Below are 24,178 nucleotides of genomic sequence, written 5' to 3'. Positions count from 1 at the left end.
TTTACTCCTGAGCCAGGACTTCCATAACAGCCTACCAATTTTGTGGTCCTATCATTACTTGCCGCACATTAGCCCATGTCCAAAATTGTCTGGGTCTTGTGCCATTCAGACGTGAACTGGTGCATTTGCTCAAGGAGTTGCAAGTTGAATGGAGTGTCATCCATTTATCAATGAACAACCCCACTTTTAACTAGGTCCAGGGGTGCAGTGCTAAATTTTTAGGTGCCATACCTCACCAAAATTGGTGACAAGGAGGTGCCTTGAGGTCCCTTGAGGTTCCTGGTGTGGCCCCATGAGATTCACAGAGTGGCCCCATGAGGTGCCCAGAGAGGCTCCATGAGATGCCAGAGTGGCGCTCCAGCAAGCACCAGTGCACCCCTGACTAGATGATTCATCCAGGCTCCGATCGCTCAATGGCTAGAGCGCTGGTCTTGTAAATCAGGAATTATAAGTTTATCCCTCACTGGGGCCTCATTTCGGTGAAGGGCGCTGGAAAAAATGGCGACTCTCTTCCCTACAGTAGAAAAAGTTAAGTAATTTAATATATGTTACATTCTAAATGTAGTATTATGTGACAATAATGGAACCTATACCTTTAGATTGGATGAAGGCTGTGTTGCTGTGGCAATACGCTGCTTACAAAGCCTTCGGGGTTGATGGTATCATCAATAGCTTAAATCTATAGCAACTTTGACCTCACCCTATCAAAGATTTGTCCCATCCATTTCTTTTGCCATCCTCAAGTTTCTCTCTTTCCCAGTTCCAGGACATAGAACCCTCAGCACAGTGCAGGCCCTTCGGCATTCGATGTTTTGCCAACTTATTTACTCACATCTAAAGGGGCAGCACGGTTAGAGCAATGCAGTTACAGTGCCAGCGATCAGGTTTGAATCCCACACTGTCTGCATGGAGTTTGAACGTTCTCCCCATGTGTACGTGGGTTTCTTCCAGGTGCTTTGATTTCCTCCCACCATTCAGAAACATAATGGGGGTGTAGCTGAATTGGGTCTAATTGGACGGCACAAGCTCTAAGACTGAAAGGGCCTAATACCGTGCTCTACGTCTAAAAATAAAATGTGAAACCCTACCTCGTAACCCACTATTTTTCTTGCCTCCATGTGCCTGTTGAAGAATTTCTAAAATGCCCCAAGTGTTTCCGCCTCCACCACCATCCCTGGCAAGGCATTCCAGGCACCCACAACTCTCTGTAAAAAAAAAAGAATTGATAAACCCACTGAAAAACTCAGCAGGAACCTCCGGATTTGAGGGAGGTGGGAGCACATTGCCTCAGGGTGCACTTCAGGGAGAATACCAATGCTGGTCTTCCGCGAGAAGGTGGAAAACACAAGATGGGTAGGGGCAGAGCATGTTATGTTCGATAGAGAGTATTGAGTGGGTGCTTTGCTGAATGATGTACCAATGTGGAACTCATGGGCTAAATGGCCTGATAATGTGCTGCAGTTAAGAGATGGTGTTGCTGTGGGTACACCAATAGCCCTGACCATAAAGCCCTGAAAAAGGTAATGGACACAGGCCAAGACCTTCCCCACTATTGAGAACATAGACAGGGAACACTGCTATCAGAGTGCAGAAGCGATCATAAAGGATCCACACCACCCAGTACACGTTCTGTTCCCACTGCTACCATCAGGAAAGAGGTGCAGGTGCCACAAGACTCGCACCACCAGGTTCAGGAACAGCTGTTACCCTCCGTCATCAGACTCCTCAATGACAAACTCAATCAGGGGCTCATTTAAGGACTCTTACTTAAGCATTTTATTGATTTTTAAAAAATTCTCTCTGTATTACAGTCAGTTTGTTACATTCGTTATCTGTTCATAGTTTTTTATTTGTTTACAGTGATCAGTTATTTTGCACTACAAATAAGTGGTAATTCTGCCTCCCCCGCAGAAAAAAAGAATCCCAGGGTTGTATGTGATGTTGTTTGTGCTCTTGTCAAATCTGAGATCTGAATCTAAAGTCAGAGAAATGGCAGATGAGTGCACAAGGAAGGTGCGAGGGGCAGGAAGGGCGATGGTCCAGGTGCAGGTCAATGGGACTGAGCAGAATAATGGTTCAGCATGAACTGGAAGGGCTGAAGTACTGTTCTATGGATCTATGCATGTACGATTATGAGTGACGGAGATAGGGTGGACAACCAGCACCTTTTGCCTTGGGCGACAATGCCCAACATCTCTACGGTGAGGGGAGGAGTGTTCACGGGAGATGTCAGAGTAGGTTTTTTACACAGAGAGTGGTGGGTGACTGGAGTGCATTGCCGGTGGTGGTGGAGGCAGGCATAACAGGGACATTCAAAAGACTTTTAGCTAGGCATATGGATGTAATAAAAACCGAGGGTTTGGCGCTGTGGAAGGTTAGATTGATGGGGGTTTATATAGGTTGGGACAACATCCTGGGCTAAAGGCCCCTTATTCTGTGCTGTACCATCTGTGTTCTAACCCTGTACCATCTTGAGAGCCCATCTTGCCCCATCTGCAAACACTTTTTACCATATTTCCTGCTTCCCTTGAATGTTGGCCTCAAATGTATTCAGCGGCTGCTGATCACTGAGGCGAAGAATTGGGAAGATTAACAAGGTTCTGTGAAAAAGGCTCTGTGTCGAAATAACATTTGGGATGTTTAATGTTTGCAATTTTGTTTCTGTTTAAACTGAAAGTCGTGTGGATTTTTTTGGCTCAGTAGACACTGAGGAAAAAATAAATGCCGTTTGATATCTTTAATCAGTTGCAGAGATTTCCGTAAATGAATCATATACACAATCGTCCCATCAACATTCTTTGGTGGTTGATTCAGAATAGGTCGTTTTCCTTTTCACTGGACCAGTGTGCAATCTTCATACTACCCATACCAATCTCACCAGATAAGACATTCATGTCAAATCAGTTTTATTCGAAGGGATCAGATCCATCTGGAACTGAACCATAGAAACCTGGAACACTGCAGCACAGAAACAGGGTCTTCGGCCAATCTAATCTGAACTGTATTGTTCTGCCTGGTCCCATTAACTGACACCCAGGACCATAGTTCTCCATATTCTACCCTCCCCCCTCCCCGATTCCATATAACTATCCAAATTTTATTTAAATGTCAATACTGAGCCTGCATTCAGCTAGTAGCTCATTCCCATCGCTCTCCCCTTGTGTTCCCTCTAAACTTTGCCTCTTTCATCCTTAACCCATGTCCTCTGGTTTGTGTCTCACCAACCCTCAGTGGATAAAATCCTACTGACATTTATTCTGTCTATCCCCTCATAATTTTAAATACCTCTATCAAATCTCCCCTTATTCTTCTAAAGTCCTAACCTCTTTAATCTTATGCTGTAACTCAGTCCCTGAAGTCCGGGTAACATCCAAGTAAATCTTCTCTCCACTCTTTCTATCTTATTGCTATCTTTCTTGCAGATAACTGACCGAAACTGCACACAATGCTTCAAGTTCAGCCTCAGTAATGTCTTAGACCACTTCACCATAAGACCCCAATTCCAATGCTCAATACTTTGATTTATGAAGGCCAATGTGTCAAAAGCTTTCTTAACTTGTAGGTTTATGGAATGGGAGCAGGTCAGTGGGGCTATCGGAATGATGGCCAGTACAGAATAGTGGAGCTGAATGGCCTGTTTTCTGTGCTGTAGTATTCCATTGTTCTATGGTTAACTAAACCATCTGCTAGTGACACCATTTTCAACGACTTATGTATCTGTATTCCCAGATACCTCTGTTCTACTGCGCTACCTTTTACTGTGTATCTACTACCTTGATTTGTCCTTTCAAACTCCAACACCTCACACTTGTCTACATTAAATTCCATTTGTCATTATTCAGCCCATTGTTTCAGCTGGTCCAGATCCCTCTGCTAGCTTGCAAAACCTTCCTCACTGTCCACAACACCTCCAATCATCTGCAAAATTACTGATCCCATTTATCACATTATCATCCAGATCATTGATATAGATGATAAACAACAATAGACCCAGCACCAATCCCTGAGGCCCACCACTAGTCACAGGCCTCCATTCTCTGGCTTCATTATCGCCAACGATGAATCCAGTTTACTCCCTCACCATGAATACCGAACTTGAGAACCTTCCTGACTAACCTCCTATGTGGAAGTATGTCGAAGGCTTTACTAAAGTCCAATGTGGACAACATTCATAGCCTTTCCCTCATTGACTTTCCTGGACTGAGATAAGGCCCAATCATGTCTGGAGATACTGGAATCTGCAGCAAAATTGGAGCTCAATGAATTCACATCTTCCCTGCAGGGAGGAAAAAACTGGATGAATGGGGAGTGTTTTCTCTCCTTGATCCCCATTTATTCCAGGCCCATCATCAAACTCTTGAGCAAACCCAGGGGCACCAATTGATGACATCTTTGGAATTGACAACTTCATCCTGGTAACAGGCTGCAAAGAGAGCCTCTGGGCCCAGCTCAAGAGCAGGCTGTCAAAGCAGAAGTGAATGCTGTGTTGTGTTGGCAGCAGAAGTAGGCAATGTAAACATGGAACTAAGGCCACCAGTTCGATGGACAATGCAAAAGCCACTGAGAGAATGTTTGATACACTTCGCCACAAGTGGGGAAGAAGAAAAAGGTAAACAGGAAAGTCTGCAGATGCTGGGGTCAAGTGCAAAACACAAAAGTGCTGGAGAAACTCAGCAGGTCACGCTGCGTCAATAGGCAGGAAAGATTTCTAACCAATGTTTCAGGCCTGAGCCCTTCGTCAAGGCACGAGTGAAGAGTGGGAAGGCATCTGGAATTAAAATGTGGGGGAAGAAGAAGGAAGAGGCTGAGGGAGGAGCACAGGGAAGGGTGTCTAAGGGTGAAGGACAGGAGAGAAAATACTGGGAAGTGATGGGGGATGGGAGTTGCTCTCTGAATGGAGAGGGAAGGGGTGAGGAGTTGGAGGAAAGGAGATCGAGGGATAGGGACAGAGGAAAGGACCAACAGACACTGGAGAAGTTGATGTTAATGCATTCTGGTTGGAGAGTTAACTCTTCAGGTTGTAGAGCCTTCATCAGAGCTCAAAGCTGCAGCGTAAGCCAAACACAATCCGCTGGAGGAACTCAGCGGGTCAACATCACTGGGAGAAAAAGGAATGTTCTGATGACGTGCTTGAGCTTGAAGCATCAACCATTCTTTTTCTCCCTCTGATGCTGGTCGACCCACTGAGTTCCTCCAGCAGATTGTGCTTTGCTTCAGATTGCAGCGTCTACAGTCTCCTGAGACTCTCCCGTGTTGTAAGGAAATCACTCCAAATCTGGGCAATCCGACTTCAAGTTTTACACAAGATTGTAATTTAAGCCAGCACTCCCAGTGCAATTCTGACAGGATTTTGCTGAGCTGTTAGATCTTTTAATTTTATTGCCAATCCCTCATGGCTCCATGAACTGAAATGCTTGTTGAGATATTGCACAGAACGGCATGTGAGATGCAATGTTAGTGCCTCTTAGAAATGAGTGCACAGGGCAGAGAATGTCTCAAATTTTCTACCCAAGAGGGTTTTGGAAGCTGGATCATTGGGAGTATTTAAAGAGGAGCTTGATATATTTTTGAAACATCCTGCACCTCTTTCCTAGGATGAGACCAGAGGACATTTGTACAAGGTGAGGGTAGGAATGTTTAGAGGAGATGTTAGTTGTAATTTTTTTTTTAAATGCAGAGAGGAGTGGGTGCTTGGAATGCCTTGCCAGGAGTGGTGATGGAGGCTGATACAATAGGGACTCTTGGGCAGGCAGATGGATGCAAGAAAAATAGGGGTTTATGGGTGTGAGGTACAAAAGCTTTAATTTGTTGAGTAGGTTTATATAGGTTGGCACAACATCGTGGGCCAAAGGGCCTGTACTGTGCTGTAATGTTCTACCTTCTATGTTTTATCAGAGATTGAGGGCAATGGGGCACTTTTATAGAAGAAAGGCAGATCAATTATGATCATATAGAATAGCGGAGCCAGTTTGAATTTTGAATAGCCTTCGCCTGCTCCGATTTTGTTATGTACTATTCATGAAGCCCTTTCAAACTGCCATGGAAAATGGGGTTAACCAGGCAATTTGCCCGGTTAGCACCCCAGCTATGCAACAGTTAGAAAGAGTCCAACCCGGTCAACCCTGTCGGAACCTACCACAGAGGTAGTCAGGGAACCCAATTAAATTTACCTAGATCGCGCCCACAGGCGATTTGATGAGGAAAACGGCTAACCCGCTTATTCTGGTGACATCGGTGCTTGTGTGCATGCGCCACCGGGCAGCCAGCACCTGAATATCCGGCGGTACACCTGGTGAGTACGTGACGCATCATTGCAGGGACGGGATCCCCTTAAATCTCTGGGTCGGCGATTTAATGGGTCGATCCCCCGCAACTTAAAAGGTGTTTCCAGCAATTTAAAAGGTGCTTCCAGCACCTTTGCCCCAGTAATCGCACCCGGGACCCAGGAGGGTGATCCAGGTGCTGCAATTTAAAAGGGGCTATTGTCTGCACCACCTAACAGAGTGGTGTTATTTTATTGAAGGACATTGATGAATCAGGTGACCTTTCTCAGTGTTGAAGGACATTGATGAATCAGGTGACCTTTCTCAGTGTTGAAGGACATTGATGAATCAGGTGACCTTTCTCAGTGTTGAAGGACATTGATGAATCAGGTGACCTTTCTCAGTGTTGAAGGACATTGATGAATCAGGTGACCTTTCTCAGTGTTGAAGGACATTGATGAATCAGGTGACCTTTCTCAGTGTTGAAGGACATTGATGAATCAGGTGACCTTTCTCAGTGTTGAAGGACATTGATGAATCAGGTGACCTTTCTCAGTGTTGAAGGACATTGATGAATCAGGTAACCTTTCTCAGTGTTGAAGGACATTGATGAATCAGGTGACCTTTCTCAGTGTTGAAGGACATTGATGAATCAGGTGACCTTTCTCAGTGTTGAAGGACATTGATGAATCAGGTGACCTTTCTCAGTGTTGAAGGACATTGATGAATCAGGTGACCTTTCTCAGTGTTGAAGGACATTGATGAATCAGGTGACCTTTCTCAGTGTTGAAGGACATTGATGAATCAGGTGACCTTTCTCAGTGTTGAAGGACATTGATGAATCAGGTGACCTTTCTCAGTGTTGAAGGACATTGATGAATCAGGTGACCTTTCTCAGTGTTGAAGGACATTGATGAATCAGGTGACCTTTCTCAGTGTTGAAGGACATTGATGAATCAGGTGACCTTTCTCAGTGTTGAAGGACATTGATGAATCAGGTGACCTTTCTCAGTGTTGAAGGACATTGATGAATCAGGTGACCTTTCTCAGTGTTGAAGGACATTGATGAATCAGGTGACCTTTCTCAGTGTTGAAGGACATTGATGAATCAGGTGACCTTTCTCAGTGTTCTCATAGTTTCACAATAACTGTTAGGAATGCCAACTTTTTAATTCCTCATTTATTAAATTGTATGGCTATAAGTTGCTTGGCTGCCAAGATGGGAGATTAATTAATTTCCACGAAGCATCTTCCCTCTGTCTGGGCATTCAAGCTGGAGCTCCTGGTTGCCAGCCATTTTAATTGCCATTACCTTTCTCACTCCGACGTGTCTATTCTCAGCCTCATCCATTTTCAGGGTAAGGCAAAAAACATGCATCTTATTCCTCCTGGTTAGCTTTAAAATCATGGATATTCAACCTTCGAGCCATGGAACATAAAACATTACAGCTCAGAAACAGGCCCTTCAGCACTTCTAGTCTGTGCTGAACCATTTTTTTTGCCTAGTCCCACAGACCCCAGTCCATATCCCTCGAAACCCGTCCTATCCATGTAACTATCACGATCAGTTCTGGTCACCTCATGAGAGGAAGAATGTGGTGCAGAGGAGCTTTACAAGAATGCAGTTTGGATTGGAGAACATACCTTATGAGAATTGGTTGAGTAAAACTTGGTCTTTTTTCTTTGGAGCAACAAAGGCTGATGGGTGAGCTGATGATGAGAGGTGTTGAGGCATTAGAATTAAGCACCGAAAGGTGGTGGGAGTAAGGGTTAGGTTGTTTATACAGAGAATAGTGGGTGCATAGAATGCATTGCCAGCAATGGTGGTGAAAGCAGGTACAATAGGATCTTTAAAGAGATTGTTGGACAAGGTCATGGAGCTGATAAAACTTGGTTACGCAGTAGGGAAATCTTAGAGAGTTGTTCAAGTAGGTTATTTTTTTCCAAATTTAAAATAAAAAATATTTCATATTTTTACAAAAAAAATCTTCTTTAATTTTTTTTAAAATTTAGATTAAAATTTAAAAATATTAGTTTGGAGCAAAAAACTGTAGATTTCTATGTCTGATATTCTTAATCTCTTCTGTTTCAAGCCCAGAGGACTCCAAAACCCAGCAGCAATAGATATTCACCAAGTCAAATGGTTACTTAAACAAAAGTTGCATTTAATTATCTTTAAACATGAAAAATGAATCAAACTTTAACTTATCACTATTGACTTAACTCACCTAACTTAACCCCCTACTAATTCTGAGCACACGTGTGTGTAATGTGTGTGCATAAGTTCAGAAAATTTCTTTGGTTCACAGTCCAATCTCACTTCTCATTCCTCCAATTCTTATACTGTGTACAGAATTTAACATTTATGGTTACCCCTCAGGAAGGTACTTGTCAGTTTTCAGAGAGAGATTTGTTGTTCCAGGACACCCACAACTGATTTACTTCCATCAGCCATTTCAGTGTCTTTCTGACGAAACTTGCCCCATCAGGTCAGTTGTCATCTCCGTGTCTCACAGAGTTCATTTTTGTTTCCCTTATTTCAAGTGAAACGTTGTGCAGCCAGCCATCTCCTCTTGTATGGACCACAAGGGCTTTGACTAAGCTGAACTAGGCACTCACAACCAGTCTTCCAAAATGGGGTTTTCCACCAGCTTGTCAGCTTGTCCTGTTCCAGTTCCAGTTGCTGCTGCTGAACTGTAGAACTGAATTCTCTCTCACTCTCTCTCTCTCTCTCTCTCTCTCTCAGAGAAAAAAAAACTGTTTGACTCTATCTGTATGACCCTCTTAGAACAGCAATTTCTGTGGCTCCGACACGCTCTTTCATCTGTTCCCTTTTTGTAAACAACAATCCATTACTGAAGTCTCTTGGGCACTCTCTAAAGCTTTTGCAAAGGTTCTGAGGCCCTGACATATCAAGCATTAGCAGAGCTCCACTATTTTAAATAAGATCTGTTTTAAAGTGTTTGTATGTGACCAATACTAACAAACACTGCCCCAATCTATCTCACAAAATCATATCTATATTCCGTCACACTTCCCATCCTTTTTTTTTTAATCCTTGCTGTCTCCCCTCACCACTTTAATTTAAACATACCCAACCCAAAATGCTAAGAGTCCATTTCTCTCCATGGGTGCTGGCTGACCTGCAGAATCTCTCATTGTTTGCTTGAGATTCCAGCATCTATGATCCATGTGAAGAAGATGAAGGAAGCTCATGTGATGATGCCGCGGAAAGTGATAAATGCTGCTCAAAATATCAGGGAACCTTCCCTTCCCACAGTCAACTCCATCTGCATCTCCTGCTGCCTTGAAAATGCATCCATACTGAAGACCCATCCCTCCCTGGACACACATTCTTCTCCCTCCTCCTGTTGGAGAGAGGCTGCAAGAGTGTGAGATCACATACAAAGGGGCTTAAAGGAATTTTATTCCCCATGGCCATTGACCCTCACAACAGTTATCTTCATGCTGCGGTGCACTAATTGATTTATTCACTGTAATGCTACACTTGGTAATTTTACTCTTGCTGTAGTTGACTTGCTGGACTGCTCGTCAAAGAACCCTTCTCACTGTGTCAGGTATAATGTGACAATAAACTTGAACTTTGTCTCAGGAAGAACTTGCAAAAGGTGGAATGTTTTGAGGGGACATTCTCGCAGAGAGCGGTGAGTGGAGTGAGCTGCCAGCTGAAGTGGTGAATGTGGGCTCATTTTTGATATTTAATAAAAATGTCAATAGATACATGGAAGGGAGGGGTATGGAGGGCTACAGTCCAGGTGCAGGTTATTGGGACAAAGCAGAGTAATAATTTGGTACTGACTAAATGGACTGAAGGGCCTATTTCTGTCCAAAGTGTTCTATGCTTCACTGTTTCTAACTCCACACTGACAGCCCCTGAGATCAGGAGTGATGCTGGGTCAATTGAGGTGCACTAGCCCTGCCAGGACACCACTCCTCATTCAGTAATGCCGCACTCTTCTACCAAATCCTTATTTCCTTCTCTATTTAACACAGACCATCCAATGATAATATGAACTGGCAGGCCTTGAGAGAGACACGGAGATGGCAACTGCAAAAGACAGGGAGAACGATAGAACACGTCAGTGATGAACATTCTGTCACACTAAGATAAAACAAAGTGAAGACAGAGTGAAACAAAGAGAAGGGAACTCTCTTTCCTTTTCCCTCTGTCTCTTTTCACAGAGCCAAAATCAATTCTCACATTTCCTCTTATCACATCTCATTCATGCTTCGGTGGCTCCCGTGTGACTTGCTCAGGAGGGGCCGGCTCAGGTCCATATTCGGGTCAGCTGATTGACAGCCGGCCAGGTGGAGTCAGCCTTTATGTGGTCTTCCTGTAGGTACAGAGGTTGCCCCCCCCCCCCCCCCCCACTGCAGTAGGCTGGCGGTCATATCACCACAACATCCAATTACACCTTTTGGCTTTTGGTCTGGACTCCTCCCCATTGCCACTTCTCTCTCCAGTCTTTATCCAGACTCCTTCCTGCTTTTTGCTTAGACCTTGAAGAAGGACTCAGGCCCGTAACATTGGTGACATATCAATACCTCCTGCGAGATCGGCTGTGCGTGCTTTACTACAATCACAGCATCTGCAGACTTTCATGTTTCACACATAAAAACACAGTGAAAATATTTGATTCACCAACCCTGACCTCACGGCATAAACAACACTGGAAATTGAATTGGAAGCAATGTTCTAATGTGGTATTTTGCGTTTTCCTCATTTTCAGATCGTTCAGCTATATTGAATTAATATTCAATGATCTGAAACTGTTATTCCCATTCATTAATATTTAAAACTCAAAATATGCTGATATCCCCCTGATGCTCCAAATGTGCTGATGCATCTCTTGAATATTCAATGCATTCTTTGCCAACAGAACATTGTTTTTGCTTTGTTTGCAGCCACTTGTTGCACGATTTCATCAACAACCTTCCTCCGGATCGACTGGTGAAGCAGAAGTTGCAGTCGATGACAGCAATCGTTGGCACGGATCTCTTTAAAAAAGAAGGTAAGACATTGATTTTCCCAACCTCCAGTGTGATAGGAGGAAACAAAGAAGCAATGCCAGTATCCCCTTTGACCAAAATGCTTTGTGGACTGGCACGTTGAAGATGGAAGGCATAGGTTCATAGGTACATCATGCAAAAGGTGCTTTCAATTCACCAGGTGTTGGAATAAAACCGAAATGCAGGGACTAAAGTAGAGTTCAACAGTGCAGGGCATCACTTCTTAATCATGGTAGGTCTGTTCAAGTAACTGATTGCAGCAGGAATGGATCTATCCTTGACTTCGGAGTGATGTATGTTCACAAAGTTATGACCCTTCTGCCCAGTGAGAGGGGAGATGTGTCCTTGAGTATGGTGTCACTGGTAGACAGGGTTGTAAAGAGAGCTTTTGGCATATTGGCCTTAATAAATCAAAGATCTGATTGTTGGAGATGAGTTGTTATGGTGGAGTTGTGTAAGATGTTGGTGAGGTCAAATTTGGAGCATTGTGTGCAGTTTTGGTCACCTAACTGCAGGAAAGATATCAATGGGGTTGAAAGAGGGCAGAGAAAATTTACTAGGATTTTTTTCTGGACTTCAGGAATGGAGTTACAGGGAAAGGTTAAACAGGTTATTCCCTGAAGCGTAGAAGAATGAGGGGGGATTTGACAGAGTAAATGTAGGTTGGCTTTTTTCCACTGAGGGTCAGTGAGAAAGAGAGGACATGGGTTAAGGGTGAAAGGGACAAAGTTTAGGGGGAACATTAGACAGAACCTCTTCACACAGAAAGTGGTGGGAGTGCGGAATGAGCTGCCAGATGAAGTGGTCTTTAGGCAGTCCTTGTACCTTTTCTTTGGTGCACCTCTGTCACGGTGGCCAGTGGAGAGCTCGCAATCTCTTGGTGCCTGCCACATTGACCACCGCCAGTGGGCTGATAACGCCTCAAACCGTGCATCTTGGCGCCTCACAGTTTGGCGGGCAGCAGCCTCCTTTGAAGAAGACCGCAGAGCCCACCTCACTGACAAAAGGCAAAGGAGGAAAAACCCAACACCCAACCCCAACCAACCAATTTTCCCTTGCAACCGCTGCAATCGTGTCTGCCTGTCCCGCATCGGACTGGTCAGCCACAAACGAGCCTGCAGCTGACGTGGACTTTTTTACCCCCTCCATAAATCTTCGTCCACGAAGCCAAGCCAAAGAAGAAAGAAGTGGTGAATGTGGGCTCAATTTTAAGTTTTAAGAAGAATTTGGACAGGTACATGAATGGGAGAGGTATGGAGGGGAGGGCTACGGAAATCATGCAAATTAGTGGGACTAGGCAGAAAAATAACTCGGCACAGATTAGAAGGGCTAAAGGGACCTGTTCCTGTCCTATGTTCAATCATTCTATGGTTCTATGTTGGCTGCTTTCCTAAGGCAGCAGGAGGGGTGATTGGTTGGAATGATGGCCTAAGATGTGGTCATAACTCAGTGCAGTTTCTTAAGGTTTTGAGCTGTGATTCATCCAGACAGGATACTTCTCAAAGTTACATTTAGACATAGACCACAGTTCCTTCTGCCCCACGAGCCCGTGCCCCCCAAATACACCAATTAACCGCACGTTTTTGGAGGGTGGGAGGAAGCTGGAGCACCTGAAGAAAACCCACGCAGACACAGGGAGAACATGCAAACTCCTTACAGACAGCGCCGGATTCGAACCCAGGTCGCTGGCACTGTAATAGCGTTAAGTTAACCACTACGTTAACTGTGTTGCCCCTCAATGGGTCATCTATAAAAATTTGTAAGAGAGACTGGGGACATGTTAGATTTCCTCAGCATTCTGTGGAAGCCGAGGCATTAGGGTTAGGGGCATGTTGTTGATCTTTACTGAAGGTTTTCAAGTGGAGGTGGTGGAGAACCTTATCCCCACTTCACCACTATTGATACAGACAGAGGTGTGTGTTCCACCTCGCTTCCTGAAGTCAATGACCAGCTCTGCTGGTCCCTTGGAACTGAGCCCCCCCCCCCCCCCACCCGATCACAGTGAATTAAAGTGGGAGGGAACACAGGGGTGACTTGGAAGGGAAGGTGCAGGTGATATTAATACCCTGTGCCTCCTCCCCTTGACTTTTGATTGGTCATCGTGGCTGTGGGTCTGGATGGGAATATCCCGAATGAATAAATGTGTTTTGTATTCCCTACACATTGAAGGCATTGTGCATTGATACCAGAGTGAAGGACAAGTTGCTCTATCTTGAAAATGGAAATGAAAATAAGGGTAGTTTTGAAAATTGAAATGAGAATCTTCAAACTAGTCCGGTTAAGGTAAATACTCAGTGGAATGCCGAAATTCCACAGCAAATGGATGATAGATTATAAAAGCCAAGAGTGAATCACTCAGAGATAAAGTGGAATCTCACAGACGAAAGCTGTGGATGAATTTTCAGTGCTAGCATCGTTTCCCTGAGTCTGGAACAAAAAAAATGCAAACTTCGAGAAGGGTGTGAGATAAGGTATTTTGTTGTTAATCAAAGTTTTCAATTACTGTCCACAGAACTGTCAGTTTGCCAAATACTTTTTTTTCTCTCATTGTTGCCTGTTCTTCTTTTTCCCTTCTCTCTCTTTCTTCGAGGGTTAGTGATGTTCTGAAGGTGTGATGTCTTCCTGAAGTACCAGGTTTTCTCTAAATCCCTGCCGCAACGGGCGCATCCCTTAGCAAATTCACGGGAAGAGGGTTCACTGCGAGCTGTTGGATGAACGAGGCTGCGTGCAGCGCTGCTGCCTCACTGCTTCGGCAAGCCAGCTCAGTCCTGATCTCGGGTGCTCCCCTCGGCTGCTGTCCCAGTGACTGTGTGGCTTCGCCTCTGATGCTCCTATTTTTGTTACCGCTATCTCCCAAAGACACCATCATTGATAGCTTTTGAGGTGCAACGTTTTGGGCTCCTAAAACTTTGAGTCGGTGGTGAAGAAGGCAAATGCATTGTTGGCATTCATACCTAAAGGAATAGGTTATAAGAGTAGGGATGTGACGTTGAAGTCTTATGAGGCACTGGTGAGGCTTAATTTGAAGCAGAGGATACAGTTTTTGTGCGGCTGTGCTGGGATTGGAGAGGGTTCAGAGAAGATTTACAAGAATGATTCTTGGAGAGAAGTGATGAATATATGAAGAACATTTGGCTGTTTCTGCCATGTACTCCTTGGATTTCAGAAGAGCGAAGGGTCCGTCCCCATAGAAGCATTTCAAATATTGAAAGGACTGGACAGAGTAGATAAGCCAAAGTTGTTTACCATGATAGGGAAGTCAAGAACAAGAGGGCACAACTTCAGGGTTGAAGAGCACCCACTTAAAACAGAGTTGCAGAGGAATTTATTTAGCAAAGAGTGATGAAACTGTGGAATTTGCTACCATGGAGGCCAGCTTGCTGGGGTATTTAAGGCCGAGGTTGATAGGTATCTGAGTAATCAAGATATCAAAGGTTTTGTGGAGATTGCAGAGCAGTGGAGCTAAGGGGGAGAATGGATCAGCTCATATTGGCAGAGTGGACTCGATGGGCAATATAGCCTACTTCTGCTCTGATATTTATGGTTTTATTGTCTTTTGGTCTTATATTTGCATCAAGTAGAATGAGGGAGGACAGCTGGGCTTGGTCACATCTAGAAGGCAGGGGAATCCCAGATGAAAGTTTCGAGAGTAGAGATACATTAGTGTTTTGAGATGTTATAAAGTTGGAAACAGGTGATCTGAGGAATGATGTGGATTGGTTGAACCATCATTTGAGGAGGAGCTTTAGGTATCTACTGTCTTTTGAATTCAGAACATTTCCCAACATCCCTCCTGAAAAGCAATCTTCAGACAATACACTTGTCATTGTAAATGCCCCAACCAATTGAAGTACGTAGATTCCCACTGTTTAATCAAATCTGCTCCACTTACTTTATAAAAGCCTTAATCAATCGGGGCATTGAATACAGGTGATGGGATGTTATGTTGATGTTATCCAAGGCATTGGTGAGCTTTGGTCATCTAGCTGCAGGAAGGATGTTACAATGTTGGAAAGTATACACAAGAGGTTTATTACATTAGTGACAAGAACTGGGAGGAATAGGGATGACCTGTTTGCTCCTTTATGAAGCTGGTACAGATGATCCACCTCATCTATCATGTTTCAGTCTTGAGTGTCAATGCATGGCCAATTATTAAGTCCTCAAAATATCCATGTAGAGATGTTCTCAAGACTGGCTTGAGATTGCCTGAAGGGGTACCAGGTATCGGAACCAGGAAGCAAAAGGGTGCTAAGGGCATCGAATGCTTCATAATCATGTTAGAGGTTTGGAACTGGTGCTCAGGTTGCCACTGGTTTGGACTGGAGTCCGTGTGGCTGCGGGAGTGGTGGAGGAGGCGGTTTCACGGACGCTCGATGATTCTGGGTTGTGGGGGGAGGACTCTTGCTTCTCTTTCTCTGACTATAAGGAGCACCAGGCAATTTTGGCTGAGGTTAATCTATCTGTCTTACAGCAGGCAAATGGCAATTTTGTGTAATATAACACTGTTTCTTAATACATAGCAATAAATTGAACTTTGAATCTTGAAACAATCTCCCTGCTTCAATCTGTCACACTACTTTATTTTCCTTTCAAATTTTTATGTTTCTGTAAGATTCCCAATCATTCTCCTAAACTCCATAGTCCCAGACTATGCTTTATATAACCTCATTTCTGGAATCATCCTGGTAAACCTCCTCTGCACCACCCCCAAAGTATATCCTTAATCAAATGAAGAGACTAGAACTGCACACAGCCCTCCAGGTGTGGCCTCACCAGTACCTTGTCCGGTGGCACCAGAACCTCCCTGCTCTTAAATTCAATCCCTCCCCCAATGACGGCCATGGTTAGTGTAGTGGTGAGGACAGCGCAATTAGAACACCAGCGACTGGGGTTCGCATCTGGCGCTCTCTGTAAGGAGTTTTGTGCCTGAATGGGATACCTCCCACTGCTCTGGCTTCCACCCACCCTTCAAAACATACTAGGTTAATTGCGCAGCACGGGGCTCGTGGGCCAGTAGGGGCTGTTACCATCGCTATATGTCTAAATTAAATCATATTTGCCTTCTTGATTATCTACTGCTCCTACAAGAAAACTTTTTGCAATTAATTTACACATACTCTTCGATCTCCCTGCATAACAGCAGGTTGCAATAAAGGTCTGATCTACCGCTGTTCCTTCTAGACTGGATGACCTCATATTTTACCAATGTTGTACGCCGTCAGCCAGACCCTTACCCACACATTTAAATCATTTAAACTCTAACTCTTCAACACAATTTCCTTTTTCATTTCATTCAGTGCCCTCCTCCAAATCGATAATGTATATTGTGAATAATTGCAGGCCCAGCAATTCCAGAGGCATTCTGTTCAACGTTCAAAGGGAAAAGTTCAGATTTGTAGTGTTACGAGTCCAGAGGACCCCAAAACCCAGCAGCAATAGAAATTCACCAAGACAAATGGTCACTTTAACAAAAGTAGTTTTTAATTTTCTTTAAACATGAAAACAGGATCAAACTTTCACTTATTACTATTAACTTACCTTAACCTAACTTAACCCCCTTCTAATTTTACGTCTATGTAATGTGTAGATGTTCAGGAAAGTCTTTTGATTCAGAGTCCAATCTCACTCCTCCAAGTTCACTGGTATCAGGCAATTCTTAGACTGTGCACAGAATTTAACATTTATGAATTTTCACCAGACTTTGGTGCTTAAAGGTAGATGGTTAGTGCTCAGGAACGTTTTCGTTGGTTTCAGAGAGAGATTCGTTGGACACACACACAAGCTAATTTTCTCCCATCAGCCACTTCAGTGTCATGCTGAAGAAACTTGCCACATCATGGGTTTTCCAACTGATAATCTATTTATCCAGGTCACTACAGAGTTTCTCTTGTTTCCCTTATTTCAGGTGAAACACTCTAGCCAGTCATTTCCTCTTGTAAGGACTACAAGGTTTTCATCAGGCTGAACTCAGAACTCACAAGCCATATTCAAAATGGGGTTTAAACAAGCTGCCAGCTTGCCATGTTGGAGCCTCCAAAAGCTACCGCAGAACTGAATTCTCTCTCTCCCTCTCCCCCCCAGCTCTCTCTCTCTCTCTCTCTCTCTCTCTCTCTCTCTCTCTCTCTCTCTCTCTCTCTCTCCCTCTCTCTCTCTCTCTCTCTCTCTCTCTCTCTCTCTCTCTCTCTCTCTCTCTCTCTCTCTCTCTCTCTAAGAGAAATCCCATTTGGTTTGCTTTTCTCTCTGCTTTTAAAACCAGAACACCTCCTCAAGCTTCAAAACCAAATCCTTGAAAGATCTTATCAGCACTTTGAGCCTGCACTGTTTATTTGCACCTGCTTTTGAAATTCCTTCCAAAATGGTTTCATTCTCTTTGCAAAGGCACTGGTGCCTCAATGTCTCACTTTCAGCAAAGCTCTTGCATTTTAAATGAAATGCCTTTTGTGAAGTGTTACACTGTGAAGTGACCTACGCACTAAACCCCCCACAATCTATCTCTTTTAAAGACAAATTTATATATAATATAAAATACAATATACCCCATAACAGTAGTTAGAGTACATGCACGACATCACATAAGATCTTCAGAAGACCGGAGAACGCTGTTTCGTCAGGTTGTACATGTGCAATCAGATGACAATAAACTTGATTCTTTTTTCCTGCAGGCAGGTCAGTCAGAATTTCTCCTTATCAATAACTGTAAACTATACTCCAGAAGAAAGAATTATACAAGAGAGAGACATGTAAACAGAAAAAAGAAACTGTACGTGCAAATGCAGAAAAATAAATATTGAGAAATAAAAAAATGAGCAAAGCACTGATTAATAAACAGCATTTAACCCAGCTCTCTGCCTTCTATTAGATAACCAATTCTCCATCCATGTGAATATATTACCCCTAACTCCATGTGTGTTCCTCTTATGCAGAAGTCTGAGTACAACATCTTTTGAACACCTGGAAATCCAAATCACATTGATCTGTTCCCTTCCATCCACTGCACTCCACAGATACTGTGTGACCCACTGAGTTCCTCCAGTAGCTTGTTTGTTAGAGACCCCTGTGCCAAGGGAGGTGGATCTTTCCTATGGATTCAGATTGAGTCTTCCATAATTGTATATTGCCCAATTAAATCTCCCCCTCGAAAGACTCAGAAACCTAGGGCTTATGTTATTTGACCAGCATCCGAAGCCTTGTGCTTAAGACCCTGAGGCGTAAAATTAAATTATGCTTCATAAATTGTTTCAATCAAACTCATTCGATGGGGCTCCATCTCAATCAGGAGATAGGCTTAGGGTGAAAGATAAGAGGATTAGAGAGAAACTGAAGAAGGATTTCACCTAGAGGATCAAACACATTGCCTGAGGGTGTGGTGGTGACAGAGACTCATTTAAGTATCTAGCTGAGAAGTTGAATCACAAGAGTGTAGAACTCTACAAGACTAAGTGCTGGTAAATGGGATTAACGTCAGTGGGTTCCCATATAACCACTTACAGCACAGAACAGGCCAGTTCGGCCCTACTAGTCCATGCCATAACAAATCCCCACCCTCCTAGTCCCACTGACCAGCACCCGGTCCATACCCCTCCAGTCCTCTCCTATCCATGTAACTATCCAATCTTTCCTTAAATGTAACCAATGATCCGGCCTCGACCACGTCTGTCGGAAGCTCCTTCCACATCCCCACCACCCTTTGCGTAAAGAAATTTCCCCTCATGTTCCCCTTATAATTTTCCCCCTTCAATCTTAAACCATGCCCTCTAGTTTGAATCTCTCCCACTCTTAATCGAAAAAGCCTATCCACATTTGCTCTGTCTGTCCCTTTTAAAATCTTAAACACCTCTATCAAGTCCCCTCTCAATCTTCTACGCTCCAGAGAAAAAAGCCCCAGTCTGCACAACCTTTCCCTGGAACTCAAACCTTGAAATCCTGCCAACATTCTCATGAACCTTCTCTGCACTCTCTCTATTTTGTTTATATCTTTCCTATAATTTGGTGACCAAAACTGTACACAGTACTCCAAATTTGGCCTCACCAATGCCTTGTACAATTTCATCATAACCTCCCTACTCTTGAATTCAATACTCCAATTTATGAAGGCCAACATTCCAAATGCCTTCTTCACCACACCATCTACCTGAGTATCAGCCTTGAGGGTACTATTTACCATCACTCCTAAATCCCTTTGTTGCTCTGCACATCTCAATAGCCGACCATTTAATGCATATGACCTATTTAGATGTGCCTTTCCAAAATGTAACACCTCACACTTATCTGTATTAAATTCCATCAGCCATTTCTCAGCCCACACCTCCAGCCTTCCTAAATCACCTTTTAATCTACAGTAATCTTCCTCACTATCCACAACACCACCAATCTTTGTATCATCCGCAAACTTGCTTATCCAATTCTCCACCCCTACTTCCAGATCGTTAATAAAAATAACAAACAATAGTGGACCGAGGACCGATCCCTGAGGAACTCCACTAGTCACCGGCCTCCAATTGGACAAACAATTTTCTACCACTACTCTCTGACGCTTCCCATCCAACCATTGCTGAATCCATTTCACTACGTCCTCATTTATACCTAATGCCTCCACCTTTTTTCCTAACCTCCTGTGGGGAACTTTGTCAAAATCTTTACTAAAGTCTAAATAGACAACATCCACAGCTTTCCCTTCATTAACCTTTTTTGTAACCCCCTCGAAAAACTCAATCAGGTTTGTCAAGCATGATCTACCCCTGACAAAACCATGCTGATTACTTTGTCCCGAATGTCCGACATTGGCATGGTGGGCCGGAGGGCCTGTTTACATGCTCTGGTAACTGCGATCACTGCATGAGGGAGTAAGTGGCAATTATTGCCAAGTTACTGTGTTCTTAGGATGGACATGATGGTCTTCCTTCTTGGAGATAGGCAATGCTGCAGCTCTATAAATCTCTGGTTAGACCGCCTGTATTTTGCTTATACCTTCCCAAAGAGCTCAGGCCCATCCAGAACATCAGTAATATATCTTTACCTCCTACGGACACTGGAAGACCAACTGAGTTACTCCAGTATTTACTGTGTGGTCTTGCTGCAATCACAGCATCTGCAGACTTCCATGTTTCACTTGGAGTATTGTGATCAGTTCTGGCCACTTCTGACAGGAAGGATGACTCAGTGGTTTTCAAACTGCCCCCTAAACTCAGATTGCATTTTGAGCAATCCCTATGCCATAAGTGCCCTGTGATTAGTAAGGGATTGCTTAAGGTTGTATGTGAGTGGAAGGGAAGGTTGAGAATCACCGCTCTAGGCCCAATTGTTACTGAAGTATTTTGCTTGAGAAAAATTGTCAATGCCCCATTTCCTTTAGAGTTATAAAACCGTGGACATAATGAGTCATTGAGGTACAATTAAAATAGTGGTTTGCAAACTTTTTCTTTCCACTCGCATGCCATCTTACGCAATCCCTGACTAATCACAGAGCACCTATGGCAAAGGGATTGCTTAAGGTGGAATGTGAGTTTCGAGGGGCAGTTTGAAAACCACTGGCCTTGAGGTGGAAGTTGGTACAATTGGGACATTCAATAAATAGACAGGCACATAGATGAAAGAAAAATAGAAAGTTATGGGTGTGAGGTTGGGAAAAATTAGATTGGTCTGGAATAGTTTTCCATAGGCATCGTGCAACATCGTGGGTTAAAGAGCATGTATTGTGATATAGTGTTCTATGTTATAACAAGAGTTATTTATGCTAGTGTCTAAATCATGGAACCTGATAAACAACATACATTTTTAGAGAGTGCTATTTGAAATGAAGGCAAACTGTTCAAATTGATCCTGAGTGTGTTATTGCTTTATTGCAGAATGCCGAGCCATTTTGCTGTCTGTAATGACCACCACAATGAAAAAACTAATCGAAAAAGGTGAAGAGGAGGAGGCTTGTGTGGAATTGCTCAGCAACATCTTGGAGGTTCTCTACCATCAAAACACGGTACGTTCAGATCAGAGCCCGTTACAGCTGGGAAACTCAGGATTGGAGGGATGTTCTCATCTCAGGACATCCAAAGTTGATAAAGTCTAAGCCCACACATTGCAAAGAATCATAGTTTTCATTATTCATGAAACATCGATATCGCGTTGTACATTTATTGTCCAGGAGTGGATTTATTGAAACAAAGGCAGTTCACAGACATGTTAATGGCTTGCAGTCAGATATCAGCCATTTTGGCCAAAGGGAGTGTATTTTCTTCCCAGAATCACCTTAAGGTTTAACCTTATTATAATGTATTTGTCACATTATACCAATTGCAGTAAGAAGAGTTCCACTGAGAGGCATCAAACAGGTATTTTAAAAAATGTATATTTTTAATTTTTACTTTTCTCGGAGATTCATCCAGCTGTAAAAAGAGCACAATTTACAGGGCATAGAGATGCACTGCAAACAGCCACAAACGAGCCTGCAGCTGACGTGGACTTTTACCCCCTCCATAAATCTTCGTCCGCGAAGCCAAGCCAAAGAAAAAGAAACAGGGACCAATTAGTGTCAAGCAAGGGCATCGTAAGAGCATTGTTGTGAGGTTCATTCAGGAGCCTGATGCCTGCAGAGGAAGAAACTCTGTGCTTTATGGTTAAAGTAGCGGTTAGTGCAATGTTACTACAGCATCAGTGACCCAGGTTTGAATCCGGCACTGATGTAAGGAGTTTGCATGTTCTTTCCATGTCTGCGTGGGTTTCCTCTGGCTGCTCTGCTTTCCTCCCACCCTCCAAAATATATTGGGGTTGGAAGATTAATTGAGTGGAGTTGGGCACCACAGTTTCAAACTGGCTTTCACTGTGTTGGAAATAAATTTTAAATATTTCAGTCTGTTGGTGCATGCTTTTGTGCTCTTAAGCCTTATCCCTGATGGTCAAAGGGAGAGGAGAGTGTGTTGGGTAGGCAGTAGGAGAGATAAATGGAATCCACTGAGGGGAGGGCGGTGCTTTTTAATTTTATCTACAGCATGGTAGAAGCTGATTCTGGCCATATCAAACCATGCTGCCCAATTCTGTCCTTTAAGAGGAGGTTAGATGAGTACATGGTTGAGAGGAGGTTGGAGGGTTTGTAGAGCTCGTCGAAAGAACCAAAGACTTGTTGATCCAAACCAAGGCTTTTATTAGCAAAAGACCGGAGCTCTTCACAGGTGGCCGACCAGTCCGGAGTGATCCGACCTGGCTAGAGACACAACCCTTTAAGGCCCAGACAATAGGCGTGGCTAAGCTCTCAGCCAATCGCTGTAAGCACAGTCTAGATACAGTAACTATATACACTATGTACATTGGTGATAGATCTGTACTATCACAGGGTTATTGGCAAGAGAGTGGGTAGGTGGAACTAGTGGAGTTTCATGTAAATGGGTGCAGACTAGACGGGCCGATATGGCCTGTTTCCGTACTGTAAAATGTAATATGGTTATATGGTAATTGCGCCATATTAACCTGTAACCCTGCACATTTTGGAGGGTGGGAGGGAACCAGAGCAGATATGGGAAGAACGTACAAACTCCTTACTCACAGGGCTGAATTCGAACTCGGGTCATGGGCATTGTAATCACATCGGGCTAACTGCGAGACCAAGCGTGGCACCCAAAGTTTGCATTGTGTTTTGAACGGCATTCACCACCTTCAGTGGCTTGTTCTCATCTTCAGCGGTGAAAAAAAGTCAGTTTCATGTTAATTTCACAATGTTAACATGAAGTTTAATCTGAATTTAAATTCCCCAGATTGGCGGGTTTCAAAACCAGAGAGGGAAAGCAGGCAGTGAGACAAGAGGTTCACCATTTCAAGAATCAAGATTATTTTATTGTCATGTCATAAAGCAGAAAATGTGATATGACATGACATTTCCTTTAGTCTACCATAAGGTAGACAAAGATCGCCATCAGCAAAAATTTCCCAGCGTCCCTTACAGACAGAGAAAGACAAGCAAATGAGAATCCCCCCAGAGTGACCGAACGTCCATGGTTTTGCCTCTAACACTCCCCGTAGCCACACAGTCTGAAACTTCAGCAACCCAAACCCACCTCTGGCACAATCAGGAAGCCTCCAGCATCCTTTTGCATCCTGATTCCAATACACGGTACCCCTTTAGCCAGTCTTGAACCAGTCTATAGGAGTACTCATCTAGGGGTGAGTCCTTTAGCCCACAGCCAGCATGTGTTCCTCGCCTCGAGTCGCCAACAGCCTGTGTGTTCTTCAGCTTCACAGCCTCTCAGTGCTCCGTCACCGCAGTCCCCATCCCATGGGTCATCTCCTTTACCCAAAGGGGGTGTGTTCTCCCCATTTTCTGGGGCCCTGCGCCAGTCCACTGGTTCAGCAAGGCCGCTACCGAATACATGTGCTGCCATCGTGGGCCCAGACCCTGCGGTTGTAGGATTTTAAAATAAACCACTGTCAGCTCCTTTAACAGGTCATTTAAAGCCTGTGCAGAGCAGATGGCAGCCGGACTGAGCAGTTGGACCACAGGGGGGATGTTGTGTCTCCACGGGTCCGCATCAGTGGCAGCGCTGCCATTACAGCAACTCTGGCAGTGCCGCCATTTTTTAAAAAATGTAAGCCATGGGGAGGACGCTTTGTTATAACATTTAAATAGACAACTTACAAACCTGTGAGCAGACTGGCTCCTGTAGACGCCAGTGGGCCACGGCATTTTGCTGCAGCATCATCCCCAGATTTTACCCTTTGACACAGCCTATCAAAAGTATAGATTTAAGATGTCTGTCTCCAGAACACTAATATAGGTAACACGGAAGCAGGGAGGTTGTTTTTAAATGGCAAGTGACACTTGAATGAAGGGACACAGCCCCAAAGATGGAGCGAGTTGATTTAAGGCAGAGATATGGAGAGGAATGAATCTGTGGAAT

At 43.9% G+C, this 24,178-nt stretch overlaps 1 protein-coding gene and 1 long non-coding RNA gene across 2 annotated transcripts in view; one reads left to right on the top strand and one right to left on the bottom strand.

The window, feature by feature from the left end:
* The window catches only part of LOC138756974 (dedicator of cytokinesis protein 2-like), a 1,510,503-nt gene that overhangs the window by 545,308 nt on the left and 941,017 nt on the right, over window positions 1–24,178 (top strand). The window contains 2 exon segments of the mRNA XM_069923500.1: window positions 11,190–11,296; window positions 21,143–21,270. Coding sequence (XP_069779601.1) covers window positions 11,190–11,296; window positions 21,143–21,270 — 235 coding nt within the window.
* LOC138756976 (uncharacterized) overlaps window positions 1–24,178 on the bottom strand; it is a 39,343-nt gene that overhangs the window by 14,356 nt on the left and 809 nt on the right. The window lies entirely within an intron of this gene.

The sequence above is a fragment of the Narcine bancroftii genome, chromosome 3 (genome assembly GCF_036971445.1).
Source record: "Narcine bancroftii isolate sNarBan1 chromosome 3, sNarBan1.hap1, whole genome shotgun sequence".
Classification (NCBI taxonomy): Eukaryota; Metazoa; Chordata; class Chondrichthyes; order Torpediniformes; family Narcinidae; genus Narcine; species Narcine bancroftii.
This window is presented reverse-complemented; position numbering and strand designations above follow the sequence as displayed.